The sequence below is a fragment of the Hordeum vulgare genome, chromosome 7H, assembly GCF_904849725.1.
Source record: "Hordeum vulgare subsp. vulgare chromosome 7H, MorexV3_pseudomolecules_assembly, whole genome shotgun sequence".
NCBI lineage: Eukaryota > Viridiplantae > Streptophyta > Magnoliopsida > Poales > Poaceae > Hordeum > Hordeum vulgare.
Window position 1 is genome coordinate 21,996,632 of NC_058524.1, and position 18,455 is coordinate 22,015,086.

At 43.8% G+C, this 18,455-nt stretch overlaps 1 protein-coding gene across 1 annotated transcript; it reads right to left on the minus strand.

Annotated features, from left to right (window-relative positions):
- Positions 1-11,989: 11,989 nt before the first annotated feature.
- On the minus strand, positions 11,990-14,569 carry LOC123412967 (zinc finger MYM-type protein 1-like). Its single transcript, XM_045105918.1, has 2 exons — positions 13,538-14,569; positions 11,990-13,454 (listed from the first exon to the last, which is right to left on the minus strand). The coding sequence occupies exons 1-2, from the start codon at positions 14,497-14,499 to the stop codon at positions 11,990-11,992; spliced, it is 2,427 nt and encodes an 808-aa protein (XP_044961853.1). The 5' UTR covers positions 14,500-14,569.
- Positions 14,570-18,455: the final 3,886 nt, after the last annotated feature.

An 18,455-nucleotide genomic window follows, 5' to 3' on the forward strand; every position in this document is an offset into this window, starting at 1 on the left:
GGGCATTTCGCGGTCTGTTGCAAGATTGAGTTGTGCGAGTTATGTCTCAAGCCAAGGCAGGAGTCCGGTGAATGTCCTCTGCTACTTGTCCCTAAGTATGTGGTCACGATATATGGTGTGTGTGAATCGAAGCTGATGTTCTTCGAGACCACCAGATTGCATTCTATTAGACCATGCTTGGAGAGCTCGAGCACTGGTTTGGTGTGAGTCACGGGACACAATATGACAAAGGATGAAGTTGTCAATCAGCTCAAGAGGCTGGTTTCTACGACCTTCAAGTGGTCACTTCAAAGGGTGGAACCACATATATATAGAGTGAATTTTCCACGAAGGGAAGACCTGAGCCATCTTATTCAGTTCGGGATTTCGCGAGTACCAGCAAGCCCTTGCTTTCTGGAATTTGAGGAGTGGAAGTATCCAGAGCCCGAGGGTCATCCACTGCAACAGATTTGGGTCAGATTCCATGGGGCACCACCCAAACAACTCAATGATTTTCTGGAGACCCGGAGTATTAGTTCACTTGTAGGGAGAATAGAGGAGGTGGACATGACTTCCACATGGATCTGACGAATCCTTCGCTTCATGTTGTGCCCCGTATGCCCCTTTCGCCTTATCCCTTGCCCTCTCAGCTCGTCCACATGTTCCCTCCCCGCACATATCGTGTCCTACCTGGTGCGATGTAGCCATCTCCCATGCCCATCCACCTCTTAGCCCGTTATGGAGTGTCATGCTGCTTTCACCCTTCCCCACACATCTCTTCCCAGCAACCTCTTGCTGCAAGGAGGGAGGGGAGGGCTGGTAAGTCGATGGATGTGCGCAAACACAACCTGCGATGTGCAATAGTGCGAAGAAGGCGACACCTTTTGCTCTGACCTGGTCAGCCCTGGTACAAGCACCATGCATAGATGCTACAACCGGACATGAAATTTGCTACAACATACGTCTCGTTTTGCTATAAGGAATAGCTTACATCAATTTTTTGCTGCAACCATGCTAGCTTTTGGTACAATCGACACTTCGTTTTGCTACATTGCACCAGCCACAACAGTTCAAAGAAGCCGATGCTACATCAGCTAGCACTTCCTTGCTATAAGCACTGTACATGATGCTAGAATCTACATCTAGTTTTGCTACAACCCAATGATTATTTTTTCCAGTTTTTTCCACAACCCGTATTTTTTTGCTACCACGCGCCATTTGCTTCTTTATTTTGCTACATCCACGTTATTTTTTTGTTGCAACCGGCATTGCCATTTGCTACTATGCAGCACCGGCGGCAGAAAAAAGCTACGATCAATGAGATATTTTTTGCTGGGATGGTGTTCTAAAAAATTAGAATAGAGAGACGTATTAAAACACAATTTGCGTTTCAAATTGCTAGTTCTTCTCTTTCATTTATTTTGACATTCTATTCCCATTAGAATATTCATTTATGGATAATAAAAAAAGGAAACTCTAACATAATAGAAAATGAAATGAAATGGTCGACCCAAACATAGACGGTGAACACAAGCGGATATACACTATAAAATATATACCGTAGCGAGCGTAGTTCAATGCTAAAACATCTCCTTGCCAAGGAGAAGATACGGGTTCGATTCCCGCCGCTAGCCCAAAACTAGTCAATTCAATGATGACCCTCCATGGATTCACCTATATAGGCCGCGGATAATGTTACAAAAATAAGAACTTGAATAATGCTTGTAAATAATCCAAGAAACATGACCGGTATCCACTAGAGACGGTCAGGAGAGATGCAACGTCGAGTGTACAATATGTTGCAATCGACAACGGCCACGAACGGCGTGGTTGATGCGTAGATCATGATGGATGGCGAGACGGTGAGTGTGGTGGACGACAACGGGGGACGGGAGGCGTTGGTGATGCATTCACGGCCGTGGTGAGATGGCGTGTCGCCGCCGACGAGGTAGCCTACAACGGGAAGTTTGTATCTTTCTTGATCCGATCTGAGACGAAGCGGTGGGGAAGTGAAAATATGGCGTTGGGGCTCTAATCTAACGGTGAAAGATGGAGTAATCCGGTGGTCTTGATACGACCGGTGCAGATCTCTTGGCTTACCATTTTTGTCAAAATTGGGTCAGATTCCATGGGGCACCACCCAAACCACTCGACGATTTTCATGATACCTGGAGTATTGGTTCACCAATTGGGAAAACAGAGGAGGTGGACATGACTTTCACATGGATCTGATGAATTGTTTGCTTCATATTGGGCCCCGTACACCCCTTTCGCCTTATCCCTTGCCCTCTCAGCTCGTCCACTTGTTCCCTCCCCGCACATATTGTCTCCTACCTTGCACGATGTAGCCATCTCCAATGCTCATCCACCTCTTACCCCCACAATGGAGTGTCATGCATGTTGCTTCCACCTTTCCGCACACATCTCTTCCCAGCAACTGACACTCCAAGGAGGGAGGGAAGGGCTGGTCAGTGACGGACGCGCAGACACGACCTGCGATGAACAATAGTGCAAAGACGTCGACGTCTTTTGCTCCGACCTAGTCAGCCCTGGTACAAGCACGATGCATAGATGCTAAAACCGGCCTAGTAATTTGTTACAACCGGTGTCTTGTTCTGCTATAAGGAATAGCTTGTCTGGAATTTTTGTTGCAATCGATCCTTCGTTTTGCTACATTGCACCCCAGCGTCGACAGTTCGAGGACGGCAACGCTGCATCGGCTATAGTTCCCTTCTACAAGCACCGTACTGATGCTACAATCAAGGATGAATGCAGGGGGGGGGTGAGACCCCCACCCCAACGATATAGTTTTCACGTTATAACGACTAGGTTTTTGCTACTCACCCGTACTCGCGAGGTGTTTCGCCCCCCCCCCCCCCCCCCCCACACACACACTCTTAGCATGTCCTTTTGTGTAAACGTAGCATGCATCAGCTAGGTTGGCTAGCCCAACCCATGTAAAGTGCAGAAGATTGTAGGCCAAGCCAAAAAGAATAAGAAAACACCATGAGATTAGGTCAGGGAGGGACTGACGCATGAATTCCCTAGGGCTTCGCAACTAGCGGTCAATGAAGCGATTGCAGTGGGCTGGTACATGTTAGCTGATTAGAGCGTATCACATGGAAATTGGTTTTGAGATGGTTCAAGCTCAGTTTATTCTGGTTTTAGAAGGTTCCTGAATGTCTTAAGAACACTATGGCCTCGAGTTTAGAAAATATTTTTTTGGAAAATTCCAAAACATCTACTAAAATTTATGAACAATTTTTAAATGCAGAATATTTGTAGAAACACAAACAATGCAGAACATTTAGTGAATAGTTGTCGTCTTTTTTTGTTTTTTTTGTTTTCCATTTGGGTTTCTTTTTTCTTTTTTTTGAATTTTTTCTTGTTCTTTTTCAGATTCGGTTTTTCCGATAGTTTTTTCTTCCATTTTTTGTGTTTATTTATTATGTTTTCTCCTCTTTGTGTTTATTGTACAATGACTTTAACTGTCTACTAATAAAATATTCATCATATATTTAAAAATTGTTCCCCTTACATTAAGAAAATATTATATGTATTTTTTAAAACTCTTCATATGTATTTTAAAATGTTAATCATAGCGTATAGCAGAAAATGTAATTGTTCAATGTGCATAGTGGTTAGATTATATGAAAAAATATCAATCTGTATTTATGTATTGTACAGCATATATCACAAAATTATTCAATGTGTATTTAGACAATTTTCAACATATATGTAAAAAAATCAATTCATATTTAAATATTGTTCACCATGTATAAAACATTCAATAATTGTTCAGAATTTTTTTGTTCACGTCTTAAAAGTTTTTTTATTTCAAAACTTATTCATGATTTTGAAATGTTATTAGCATTTTTCAGATAATTACTTTTGAAAATGTTGAAGCTTTTGAAAAAACTGTATCTGCTGATGTACATAATACTTTAACATCACGAATGCGTACTTGGCACAAACAATTGTTAGCTCAGCTGGCTGTTGGTACTGCATCCAAGCATGATGTTAGGAGCTCGAATCGTACATGCTGGTCACCGCTCTCGCTAGTTGACGCCGAGGCGCTCCTCGTAAATCATGTGGTGCGCCGCGAGCCGCCAAGGACAAGGTTGAGTACCTGGAGCCGTTGGGAAAGGCGATGACTCACCCTGTGTCTAGCATCGGCGCCTCCCAAGAGGCTTGGTCAGAGATGGTGCACAAACTAATCACAACTGTGAATCTCCAATAGTTAAGTGTTTGGCCACCTGTGCATCGGGAAATGTTCACATTGATGCCATGTTGTTTGCACGATGAAATCAGTCCAACCTAGGTATTCTTTTCACGGTGTCTCCTATTCTTACGCTAACTCTCTGCTTCCATTGAATTATTGTTGCTCTAGCAGTTGGTGTATGGGAGGAATACATTGAAAGGACTCGTTAAGGATGAATAGAATACACCACTCTTTTGGTGGTGATATATGTAGGCATTGCTAGCCACGTTAGTCCGTCATGTTGTGGTGGGAAGAAACAATTATCCTAGATCAAGGCATGAGCTGTTTTGCATTGAAGGTCTTCATAAATATTGGTCGTTTATGGTTCATGTGATGTGCTTTTATTCAACGTGGAACATACTTATCATTTTTTTTAGAAAAGGAGGATTACCTCCGGCCTCTGCATCAGCATGATGCATACGGCCCTTTTATTAATGAAGTAAACAAAGTTCGGTACCTCATAGTCTTAAAGAGAAAACACAAGGCTAAAAAATAAAATAATAATAATGCCACAACCGGCAAAATAGGCCTAGATGTCTACTCATCTATCCTATTAGTTGACTGCCATCCAAACTGGTTGAAGATATCCCGCGCTACCGTCTCCCATCGGGTAGACCCAGTAACCAAAGGCTCCCTGGTTTTCGCAGGAGTGAGTAATGACCAGGTACGGATCGAAGCCGCCGCTCTGTGAAGTACCTGCAAAAAATGTATATTTGTATGGCTGTCAAACACCATATCGTTCCTACAGTTCCAAATAGCCCAGAAAAGTGCACAAACTCCAATACGAATGTGCCTAGTAATAGTCGAATGCACTCCATCTAGCCACGTTCCAAATAACGTGTCAATGCTGTCCGGAGGTGTAATATTAAAGGCTATGTGAATAGTCTGCCAAAGAACCTTCGCAAGGGGGCATAGGAGAAAGAGGTGTGCAATATTTTCCTCGTTGTCACAGAAACTACAAGTAGTATTACCGTCCCAATTTCGTTTCGCTAAGTTGTCCTTGGTTAGAATCACCTTCTTGTGCACAAACCACATGAAGACTTTGATCCTTAAGGGAACCTTTACTTTCCAAATATATCTGGAATTTGGGATAACAAAGGTATCAATAAGATCGATATACATGGACTTAACTGTAAAGGTTCCACTATTTGTGAGCTTCCAACGCACCCTATCCGGTTCTTCGGAAAGTTGTATGTCCATGAGTCTTCTAACTAGGTTAAGCCAATTTGCCCATCTGTGTCCTATCAAGGCTCTTCGGAATTGTATATTGAGAGGGTTAGACTGTAAGACTGTGGCTACATACGCATCCTTGCGTTGCACAACATTATAGAGCGCTGGATATTGAGTGGCTAGAGGCGTCTCCCCCAGCCACGAATCTTCCCAGAATCTAGTACCCTCCCCATTCCCAATAATGAACTTTGTTCTGCGAAAGAAGGCTGATCTTACTTTCATCAGTCCCTTCCAGAATGGTGAGTCATTAGGTCTTACACTTACATGTGCTAGGGTCTTGGAATGTAGGTACTTATTACGCAAAATTTGTACCCAGATTCCTTCTGTCTCAACTGACAGTCTGAACAACCACTTGCTCAGCAGACACCTGTTCTTTACCTCTAAATTCTCAATTCCCAGACCACCTTGGTCTTTGGGCCTACAGATAATGTCCCATCTGGCTAACCTGTATTTCTTCTTGTCCCCATCAGTTTGCCAGAAAAATCTGGATCTATAAAAGTCCAATCTTCTTCGTACCCCTACCGGTACCTCAAAGGACACAAGAAACATGGGCATACTTGTCAGCACCGAGTTAATTAAAATGAGTCTACCTCCATATGATAGCAATTTGCCTTTTCAGCAACTTAGCTTTTTCTCAAATCGATCCTCTATACATTTCCACTCACTATTGGACAATTTCCGATAATGAATAGGAATGCCAAGATAACTAAAAGGTAGGCTCCCCATTTCGCACCCGAACAATTGCTTATATGTGTTTTGTTACTCTTGGGCTTTCCCAAAGCAAAACAACTCACTCTTGTGGAAATTTATTTTTAAACCAGATAATTGTTCAAATAGACATAGTATAAGCTTCATATTCCTAGCTTTTGCTATGTCATGCTCCAAAAATAGTATGATATCATCGGCGTATTGTAATATGGACACACCACCGTCAACCAGATGTGGCACCAAACCTCCTACCTGGCCTTCTTGTTTAGCCCTTCCTATTAAAATTGCCAACATATCAGCAACTACGTCAAATAGAATGAGAGACATTGGATCCCCCTGTCTGAGACCCTTGAAAGTTTGAAAATAATGCCCAATATCATCATTGACTTTAATTCCAACACTTCCTTTTTGTACAAAAGATTCAACATGTTTCCTCCATATAGCATCGAATCCTTTCATACGTAATGCGTGTTGCAGGAAAGGCCACTTGACCTTATCATATGCCTTTTCGAAATCCACCTTGAAGATAACCCCATCTAGTTTCTTCGAGTGTATTTCATGAAGCGTTTCATGCAGGACTACTACACCCTCTAGTATGTTCCTGTCTGGCATAAAGGCCGTCTGACTAGGCTGCACGACTTCATGTGCAATCTGTGTCAACCGATTTGTGCCTACCTTTGTAAAAATCTTAAAGATAACATTCAGAAGACAAATAGGCCTAAATTGTTCAATGCGCACCGCCCCTTCCTTCTTCGGTAGCAGTGTGATTGTCCCATAATTTAGATGAAAAATCTGCAAATTTCCGTCATATAGTTCTTGGAACATTGGTAACAAGTCACCTTTTATAATTTTCCAACATCTCTTATAGAACTCCGCTGGGAACCCATCTGGTCCAGGAGCTTTATTATTCTTCATTTGCGATATTGCTTGAAACACCTCTTTCTCCGTAAACGGTGCGATTAAGACCTCATTCTCATGCGTCCCGAGCTTAGGTATGTCATCGGCCCTAAGCTCATCCATGGCAATAAAAGTATCCTCAGGAGCCCCGAATAATTTTTTATAGTATTCAGATATGTACAATTTGAGATTCTCATTACCGACAATTGTACCTTCATCTTGCTCTAATTGGTAAAAAAATTTCTTTCTATGTTTTCCATTAGCTATTAGATGAAAGAACTGTGTGTTGTCATCGCCTTGTACAACATGTCGAACTTTCGCTCTAAGAGCCCACTTCAACTCCTCCTCTCTAAGGAGTTGCTTTAATTTTAGCTCAGCATCCGTTTTTAATGACCTATCATTGTCATCTAATAACGTGCTTTCAGCCTTAATGTCAAGTGAATTTATAAGATCCAGTAACCTTTGTTTCTCTACCTTATAGATTCCACTTTCATGTTTTGCCCACCCTCTCAAAAATTGACGCAAGTGCCTTATTTTATTTTGCCACTTGTCAACTACAGAAGTTCCACCCATGTCAATAGCCCATTCTCTGGCTATGAGATCAATGAAGCCTTCTTTTTCGAACCATCCTAGCTCGAAAGAAAAAAGGTTCTTATTCCCCAAATGTGTTGCCTCTCCTGAGTCAACTAACACTGGGGTGTGATCAGATATCGCTCGGGGCAAGGCCCTTACCGTGACATGTGGGACTTTCTGCTCCCACTGGACACTCGTGAGCACCCTGTCCAACTTCTCATACGTTGGATTGGTTAAGTTATTTGCCCATGTGAACTTTCTGCCTGAAAGTTCAATTTTTCTCAAATCCAGGCTTTCAATAATAGAGTTAAACATAAATGACCATCTTCCATCGAAGTTATCATTATTTTTCTCATCGCGTCTTCTGATAATGTTGAAGTCACCCCCGACTAGAATGGGTACCCTCTCATTCCCACAAATCCGGACAAGATCAGCCAGAAAATCTCTCTTAAGCTCCGGCTGGGCAGCCCCATATACTGCCACGAGGGTCCATTGGAACCCATCGACCTTCGATCGCACCCGAAATTTGACTGCAAAGTCCCCAAACACTACGTTCCGGACTTCAAGCGAGTCACACCTGACGCCAAGCAAAGTTGTGACAGCCCGATGCCGACGTTCCAGAAGATTCCCCTCTCTTTCCGTTTTCGTCGTGTGTCTGTTTTATTTTGTCGCATCATCATCGCATCATTCGCATCATCTGCATTGCATCGGCATCTCCGTTGCCGCCAGTTTTCAAACTTGCATCCGCTAGTAGTTGCCGGTCCTCGTTGTTGTCCGTTCTGAGTCCGACCGCACACGCACGCGCCCGCGGCACCGTCAAACCCTGTTTGTAAAGCGTGCGTAAAACTTTCTCTAATCGGGTTGAGATTTGACGTGCGGTCATAATTAGTTATCGCTAGGCCGCCTGTCGAATTTCGTCGCGATCGGAGACCGTCTGATACCCGAACGGTCGACCGTAGCGGCACCATATTCGGGCTACCGTCGGACGTTTGTCGGTGTTTTAAAAATTCGTGCCGCGCCGCCCGTTCTCCCCTCTCGACTCCGGATATTCCCTCTACACGGCCGCGTACCCATACCCGCGTTCGGAATCGTCCGAATCCGACCCCGCCGTTGGATCCGGAGCGCGATTCCGATTAACCGAGCCCCCTTTTTCTCTATAAATACCCCCCCTCCATCTTATTTTTGAGACAGCCCACTCTCTCCTCCTCGTTTTCCGTGCAGCCCCACCAAACCCTAGCCTCTCTCCTCCCACGAGTCTCCTCCCACCGACTGGGCCCGCCAGGCCCACGGCTGGCCCGCCCAGGCCCGGCCGCCGCCGCCCCGATCTGTCCCCGAGCCGCCGCCGCCGACTCCTTGCAGCGCTGCAGTCGCCGGCCAGCAGCCGCCGCTGCCGGAGTGCGCCACCTCGACCCCGACCCGCAGCTCCTCGCCGGAGGTACCCCGCCGCCGGCCGCCACCGGGGAACGCGCCGTCGCGCGCTGCAACGCCGCCCCGCGCGAAGCCCTTGCCGCCTTGCCCGCCAGCACCGCCGCCCTTGCGCCTCGCCCCCGCCGACGGTCAGATCCGGCGAAGGCCGGCTAGATCCAGCCGACCCCAGCCCCGTCCCGACCGTCCCCGTCTCCCGTGACATGCCGGAGCTCGGCCTCCGTGCCGCTGCCATGGCGCACCCGCTGCCTCCCTCTGCTCGGGACAGAGGAGGACGAACCGCCCTGGCGCGTCGCCCCTCTCGCTCCTGGGCCCACTCTAGCGCGCCGACGGCCCAGGCGGCCATCGCCCCGGTCCAGTAGCGCCGCGCCTCGGCCTCCAGCTCCTTTCGGCCCCAGGTGAGCCTGCCTCCCTAACAGCGCCCGTGGTGCCTTATAGATGTGATGCTCGCTGTGGTGTAGCCCATTAGGAATAGTTTCGGCCCGATTGTTATTTTCGTTTAGGGATTTTTAGGAATTAATTAAATCCCAGAAAAATAGTCGAATATTAAAAACGCCGTATCTTTTATTCCGTTAGTCGGATTGAGGTGATCTTTATATCGTTTTGGTGTAGAATTTCGTGTAGAATACGATTTAGCAACTTGCATATTTATTTGGCGTTGTTTGACGCATCGTATGCATGGATTTACGTGCTGTCTCAATAGGAAAGTGCCCGCATTTATTTTCCGCGCGTGAACGAATTGCTCGAATGCCATGATAGAAATGCCCATGTTGTAGGAATCATTTTTGCATGTATTTTATAGTGATCAATTGTATATTTACGTGTAGGGATTGCCGGTAGTTTATTTTCCCGTATCTAGGTGTTTATCTCGCATTAATGTGTGGCATTATTTTGTATTGCAAACCCCACATATTTTATATGTTTCCGGGGTAGAAAAATCTCATGGATTTTTCTGTGTAATTAGTTTTAGCTTTTGAGGAAGTTAGTTCGTGAGATATTTTGCCGTGATGCCCTTTTGTTTAATTCGTAGGATTTATTCCGTGCCTCGTTTGAAGTAGTTGTCAACTAGTGATTTGATCTTGGATGTTTTGTATAGCCTCTGGTATTTTTAGTTGCAATAGAAATGCATGTTTAGGTGTGTTTTGCTTGCTCGCAAGTTGCTAGAAATAGTGCTGTTTTAGAGGAGCTGAAATATTTCTAAGTCTGGAATCTGTTTTATTTTGTTGCTGTCTTGTCTTGCTTGCATCTTGTGATCTGTAGCTTTTTTGAGGTTGGTCCAATGGAGTTAGTTGTACCCCTTGTGTTTCTCTAGCATGCTGAGAATTTTTATGCCATTTGGAGACCTGTAGCTATAGATTTTGCAGCTCTCAATATAGCCTCAGGCTGAAAACTGCACTTTCAGGAGGTGTTATTTTCACTAAGTCTGAAATTGTGTGTGAGATGCCATTTTGTGACTTCTATCTCTAGTGATCCTTGCTGCCATGCTAGTTGTTGTTAGTTGTTTGTAGTAGTGCGTCTGGCCCTCTTTCATGCCATGCCTTGCTTGAGTTTATCGGAGTTGTGTAGTCGAAGTTGTGGGGCGTAGAAAATGCTATGTGGCTGATTTTGGCAGATTATAGTCATTTCTTGTATTGCTCGTAGTTTTTGAACCGTAGCTCCGATTTGATCGTGTTCTACATGGAACTTGCTTAGAATCTTGTGTAGTTTCATTTTCTCTTGCTGGTTGTTTGTTTTGAAGTGCTCGTAGCCGTCGTTGCACACATATTGCAGTCATGCCATCATATCTTGCGGTGCTTGTAACTTTTGATCCGTAGCTCCGTTGGAGATGCTCTTTATGTGTAGATTGCTTGCCTTGACAGGTAGAATCACGTGAACCTATTTGTTTTGCTGTTTAACAAACAATTAAATGCATTAGTTCAGATCTGGACAGAATTGTAAATTAACGTGTGAGGTCGTCTCGGAGATGCTATATGTCATTTCCGACCTCATTTAAAATGCCTAGATAGGTAGTTTAATTTCCGCTCCATCTCTTGCATGTTTGACAACATTAATATTGCTGTGTAGATAACCGGGAGTGAACTAAATAATTAACGTGGAGTTTCGTCAATATGCAACTCGTGCATATTGAACTTCACTTAATGTGTAGTTTTTGATTGTGTGATTTGCCATGCCGTGACTTGCATGTATTCAGTGGCTCATGCATCATATGTGTTGTGCATCATGTAGTGAATTTCGTGTGTTGATGCTTGTTTCCGGTTTCCCCGTCTCGATAGAGTTCCGCAAGCGTGTCGGAGGTGAGGACCCGTTCGACTACGTCGGTTCGTCTGCTTCACGGAGTCGTTCTTCTTCCAAGCGGGATCTCAGGCAAGATGATCATTTCCCCAGATACCATTACTATCATTGCCATGCTAGTTTTATCGCTTCTATCGATTATGTCTCGTTGCCTACCACATGTTAGATACCAGCCTCTCAACCAGTGGCGGAGCTAGAACTTTTTTGAAGCCTGGGCAACTTAAGACTGAATGTCTAGCATGCAAATAAAAAAATCGGTATTCGGATAGATAATATATAATATGCACCAATCTTGCAAAGCACAAATCCACATTGATATTTAAGTAAAAATACAAACATAACAGTCACATAAATGTAATTTTTAAAGTGAACTAATATATTAAAATTTCATTTCAGAGAGCAAATGAAGTTGTGACTTGACAAAAAAAGTCACAGAATAGGGCGAAGCATAGAGCCGCTCAGCCAAACTATCTATCTTGCCACCAAAAGTGTAGCCGTCTAAACCACCATGAGACACCATCAATACATCCTGGAAGACACTACAGGATAAGAAAATGGATTTGTTATTCAAAATAGAGAGCTTGTAGCAATAGAAAAAGTGAGATGGAACATACCAATAGTGCGCTAAAGAAAATCACGAGGCAAATGTCCTCTCCGAGACTTCACTGCTGTAAATGTTCGAATAATATCCTTATCATCAACTAACTTGAATAATGCCCGCTCGGTGTAACATATCATCAAGTCATTGAACCATTCGTTGTTGATCTTGCTACGCAATTTATTCTTGATGATTTTCATTGCTGAAAATGCTCTCTCAACAGATGCGGTTGACACCGGCAATATCAATGCCAACTCAATAAGTTTGTATACCAATGGAAATACCAATTTTTTCTTAGTTTCAACCATCTTCATAGCCAAACTTTGAACATCATCACAAGTAGAAAAAGAAACATGCCTTTTCACTTGGCTTATGTAAGTGAGGAGCTGCTCTCTTATTGTTCCACGATCATCATTAGAGAAGTCTTCATGATAAATTTCAGCAAGACGAGCAAGTTTATCAACATTGAACTTGGAGAAAGAGTCCTTGGGATCAAGACATGAGAAGCAATCAAGCACACAATTTGCTCCTTCACTAAAGCGGTGATCCATCTCCACACATATTTTGTCAATGGCAACATAAAAAATCTCTGCACGGTAATGGTGAAGATTAGTGATTGTCCTCCCTTCTCTCCTTGAACGACCACGAACTGGTATTACTTCGTCCATATTTGGTACTAGAATACTATTAGCACCACAAAATTCTTGGACATCACCAAATAAATTGTCCCAACCACTCTCTCTGAACGTTTCCAACCGAGCCTTAACATCATTAACTAATTCCATGGCAAGAACAATATTAAGATCTTTTCTTTGTAATACTTTTGAAAGCTCATTTGTGATGCCAAATAACTTCAACATAAGATTTAGAATGAAAGCAAATTTAAAGCTCTCCATTTTTTCTATCAAACCCGCTGCTTGAGATGGTCCACGTCCATATTCATCAACGGTACTAAGCACCTTTAACACAGAGGACCACATTTGATCCAAACGAAGTAAGGTAGTATGATGTGAACCCCATCTAGTATCTCTCGGTCTAGGAAGAGTAGATGATTGGTGCAAGCCCCTTCCAGTAGATATCTCACCACTCTCAAGTCTATCCAGAATATCTTGGTGTTGTGCCTCGATCAATGCATCCCTTCTCTTGCAAGATGTTGTTGTTGTGGTCACAATCAAGGAGATGTACTCAAAAAAATCATGAATAGATGAGCAACTACTAGCAACAGACACAACCACCAACTGCAGGCGGTGAGCATAACAATGAACGTAGAAAGCATAAGGGTTTTCATCTATGATCTTTTTCTTCAAACCGTTAAATTCACCTCTCATATTTGAAGCCCCATCATATCCTTGACCCCGTATCCTTGAAATTGATAACTTATAATGATCAAGAATACCATAAAGTGCATCCTTTAGTGAGTTGGACGTAGTATCTTTGACATGATGCAGAGCAAGAAATCTTTCCACAACCTTCCCTTCGTCATTCAAAAACCTATAGAAAAACGCAACAACGTCATTTGGTTGCATAGAGAATAAATGACAAACAAATAACAAAATAAAAGTGAAACTACTAACCTCAACATCACAGCCATTTGCTCTTTCACAGATATATCACGTGATTCATCAATAAGCACCGAGAATTGTTTATCACCAAGCTCTGCCATGATCTTCTTGCTAACTTCATGTGCACAACACATTGCAAGCTCCTTTTGAATGTCGCCAGATGTCATTGTGCAATTTCTTCCACCACGGTCAAAAGCATCTCTGACTTGCTCATTCTTAGTTTTTTCCAAATCTATCATCTCTCTAAAGTTTCCCTTGTTTAGAGAAGTAGCTGATTCATCATGTCCACGGAATGCCAAGCCTTGTGCCATGACATACCTTGAACAACTTACAGAACAAGTTAAGCGAATCTTATACATTTCTTCTGATTCCTTGCTTGCTCTAGCAAGAGTGCTTGCCACACTTTGTCTTTGATTATTATAATCATCATAATGCTTGACACAAGAGTTGTGCTTACTACCATGTCCACCAATGTGATCTTTGAAGCCTTTAGACGCATGCTTCCAATCTGTAAATCCCTCTTTGGTGAAGACTTCATAACCGAAGTGCTCGGCCCTTCCAGGTTGCTTAAAGAGAAAACAATAAAAACAATAAGCTGCATTCTTCCACTCACTGTATTCTATCCATTCGTAACTTTTATACCAAGATTTAGAAAATGCTCTTGAGGAACGCGAACTTCCAAATTTAGTACGATGGTACTTTTGCACATCTGGTTGCATTGGACCCTTCAATATATATGCTCTCCTCACTTGGTCTTGAATATTAGGAGGATACTCACAAATTTGTTTCCTCTTTCCCGGATCGCGCTCAATCGCATTTGGATTGAATTCATTGGCAACGCTACGCGCTGGTTGCTCTACTCCTATTTCAGGCTGCGCATCATTCACATTTTCAGTCCTTTGCTCCAGTTCTACTTCAGGTTGCACATCGTTCATATTTTCAGTCCTTGCTCTCTTAACCAAAAACCTCCTCATCTCTGAAATTTAGTGAGTAACAAAAATCTGAAGTTAGTTTCTGTAGTTTGCAACCAGTTTGAAATCTGAAGCTAACAAAAAAGTATATTCTTCCTGCATATTAGTTTGATAGTTTCTGTAGTTTGCAAGTTGCAACAGCTAACAAAAAAATTTAACACGGAATCTTACTGAAAGAAGAAGGAAAGGAACTGCAGGGAAGGAAGCAGACAAGCAGTCAGGGAAGGAAGGAACTGGGGAGAGGAGTAGATGACTGACTGCCCACGCATCTTCCGGCCGTCGCCCGTCGGCCTGCCGGCTGCCGCTAGCCTCAGGCCCTCAGCTCACCCAGCCGACAGCCGCATATAATGCCCTCGCCGCCTCGCCTTCAAGACCCGGCGCCTTCAAGTCCCTGTCGCCTGTACGCGTACTTGGAGAAAACAAGGAGACGCAGATAACTACTCCGGACTCTAGAGCGATCGATGGTATTCCCTGTCGCCTCGTGGGCTGGAATGGAGCGATTGATGCTATTCTTTTTTATTATTGTGGGCTAGAGTAATCGGGATTAAATAAATGGGCTGGGCTGTGAAGGAGGCCTAAACAAGTTTTGCCCGGGTAAATACACTCGGTAGAGAGCAGCTTTACCTGTTGTGGTGGGGTTGTGTACAACGTACGAGTGGCAGCGAGCCTGGGCAATTGCCCAGGGTCGCTGGGCGCTCGCTCCGCCACTGCTCTCAAGGATGCCATGTTAACCTTCAACCTGTTCGACCTAGCAAACCACTGTCTGGCTATGTTACTGCTGGCTTAACCTTGTTGTTAGTGTTGCTAGTTGCAGGTGCAGATGCTTCCATGTGATAACATGGGTTCCTTGTTATATCACCATATTTAACTGCTATTTAATTTAATGCACCTATATACTTGGTAAAAGGTGGAAGGCTCGGCCTTTCTAGCCTGGTGTTTTGTTCCACCTTTGCCCCCATAGTTTCCGACTACCGGTGTTATGTTCCATAAATGAGCGCTCCTAACACGATCGGGGTTGTTATGGGGACCCCCTTGATAATTCGTTTTAGATTAAAGCTGGTCTAGCAAGGCCCAACTTTGGTACTACATTTGCCTAAACACCTAATAAAATTGCATAGGGACTTTCCGGACCCCGAGGATAATTTAATCAACCCCCGGGCCAGTGCTCCTCATGAGTGTTGGTCCCACCTGAGCGATGTCCGGCGCCCCTCTGGTCACCCGGAGGTTTAGCGATTCCGACGTCTAGCTCATCCGCTGTGTCCTGAGAACGAGGTACGCGACTCTTATCGGGATCGTCGACACGTCGGGTGGCCTTGCTGGATTAGTTTTACCTTTGACGAAATATCTTGTGCATCGGGATTCCAGTGATGCTTTGGGTAATCTCAGAGTTGAGGTTTTCCACTAGGGAATCCGACGAGATCGCGAGCTTCGTGATTGAGGATTTCTATGCGGCTTGTGGTAATTTGTGATGGACTAGTTGGAGCACCCCTGCAGGGTTAAATCTTTTCGGAAAGCCGTGCCCGCGGTTATGTGGCAACATGGAAACTTTGTTTAACACTGGTTCTAGATAACTTGAAGTTAACTTAATTAAAACATGCCAACTGTGTGCGTAACCGTGACTGTCTCTTTCGTGAGTTCCTTCTCCGATCGAGGACACGGTGGGGTTATGTCTGACGTAGGTAGGTATTCAGGATCATTCATTTGATCATCAGTAGTTCACGTCCGTTATGCGTAGATTTCCCCCTCTTATTTCTTGTACTCGTAAGTTTAGCCACCAAACATATGCTTAGCCGCTGCTGCAACCTCACCACTTAACCATACCTCACCCATTAAGCTTTGCTAGTCTTGATACCTTTGGAAATGAGATTGCTGAGTCCCCTGTGGCTCACAGATTACTACAACACCAGTTGCAGGTACAGGTAAAGGTTACTTGACGCTAGCGCGTTGATTGTACATTTGGAGTTGCTTCTTCTTCTTCTTCTTCTTCTTCATCGATCTAGGATGGGTTCCAGGCCGGCAGCCTGGGATAGCAAGGATGGACGTCGTTCTTCTTTTGTCGTTTGTTTTCGTCCGTAGTCGGACCTTGCTCTTACTCTTGATGTTTATGTAATGTACTGATGTGACTCTGATGTAGCTTGTGGCGAGTGTAAGCCAACTCTTTATATATCTCTTCTTTTCCGTACATGTACTTGTAACGATATCCATTCTTGCGACACGACGAGATGCGCTTCTATCCCTGACGAGGCCCTCGTGCCAAATTGAGGATAGGGTCGCATCTTGGGCGTGACAAGTTGGTATCAGAGCCTGTACCGACCTAGGAGCCTCCTTGATTGATCGAACTTGGCCGAGTCGAGTCTAGTGAAAAACTATTTGAGTCTAGTTATATATCGGAGAGTAGGATTCTTTTTTTCTCCTCTTCTATGCTCTGGTGAGGAATCTTGACGTAATAATTTACTCTACTCCTCTTCTCACTCAAATTTTTTTTAGGATCACGCGGATATTCTTGGAATCTATATGATGCCGATGTGACGGAGTTCTATCTTGGTGCCTCCTGTCTGACTTGATCTTCTTCCGGGGAGTTGAGCTCCAGGGGATTCTTGAGCACATCGTTATCATTCAGATTTCTTAGTATCTCAGAACGAAGGATGTTCGTAATTGCTTCAATACTAGTAGTGGCAAGATAACCCCGATGTCCCCAGTACTGGTGCAGATTGTTCGGGAGTACTGCCATACTTTGTATCGTTGTGATCACGAGGGTCTGTAGTAGATGAAGGTCCGAGATTCTGGTTGTGTGTTGATGGATGTGATACAGGTGACGGGTTAGTATTGGAGTTGTGTGATATTACTCCTTGTATCCGTGTACCAGATTGCATGACCAGATATTTCGGGAATTCATAGGTGGGAATTCAAGTAGTTGCTTATAGGACATTCTTCCAACAAATTCTCGATGTTAGGTTGGGGTTCGACATCTAGTGGATTCGTTTGTTCACGGTCGACTTACAGCGGTACACGTTGTGTCTTAAAGAGTCCTTGTAGCTTGCTACAACTCGGGGACGCTTCGTATGTCAGGTGCACTGCCTTGCACTTGATGGCTACTGTAAATCGTGCCTGTGCGATCCTGTCCACGAAAATATCGAACGGAAATCTTTCTCATGAGTTTGTTCTGGCTTGCTTCATAAGCCGCACCCTTTGTTTGTTGAATATGGTAATTCAGTTGCTTCGATGTCAAGTGGTGATTTCAGATCTTTCTAAGTAGTGATCTCATATTCATATGAGAGTGCTAATCCTTTTGCTCTATCAATTGTCTTATCAATTCCTTTCAACCGGAGTTGTTATGTCAATTCCATTCAACTGGCGTGTTTCTCTCCAAGTGGATTCAATTCTCTCCAATTTTCGCAAGATCATTCTCTCATTTTATTCCGGAGTTCATCTCATCTAGCCCAAGTTGTCTTTGTTTTTCCCCACCCTCCCGCCCTTTTTCTTCAGTGATTGGATTTCATCCATCTGCATTTCATTTCAGTGATGCTTCTGCTATCTCTTCTTTCTTTCGTAACCGGTGATTCATCGTGAAGATTCTCAGGAGCTTCGTGTTCATCTTTGTTCTTTCTTGTCTTCCTTACCGGTGAATTTAATTCAGATATCCGTGTTCATCATATCCTTTTTATCCTTGTAATTCTTTCCTATGTTGGAAATTGTTATGAGTCTATCTTGCTATTCATTCCTCTTTTTCCTATCCGGAGTGTTGAAGATATCTCTGAGTTTTGTGTTTTCAATTCTTTTAATTATTTTGAGGTGCTCAACCTCATCTAGTTCTCTTCATACCGGTGCATTATCTCTCTTCTAAGCAATCTTTTCTAACGGTGGTTTCTTTGAGTGGGCCCATAACCCACAGGTTCTTTCCCAGGATCTTTCCTGAGGCTTTTAATTTTTTTTCCGGAGATCTCTAAATCTTTTCAACT

Excerpts from the sequence above, each read along its gene's own strand:
- LOC123412967 (XM_045105918.1), bottom strand. The coding sequence starts at position 14,499 with ATGAGGAGGTTTTTGGTTAAGAGAGCAAGGACTGAAAATATGAACGAT. Across the intron at positions 13,455-13,537 it reads CAAATGGCTGTGATGTTGAG|GTTTTTGAATGACGAAGGGA; the intron begins GTTAGTAGTTTC and ends GTTTTTCTATAG.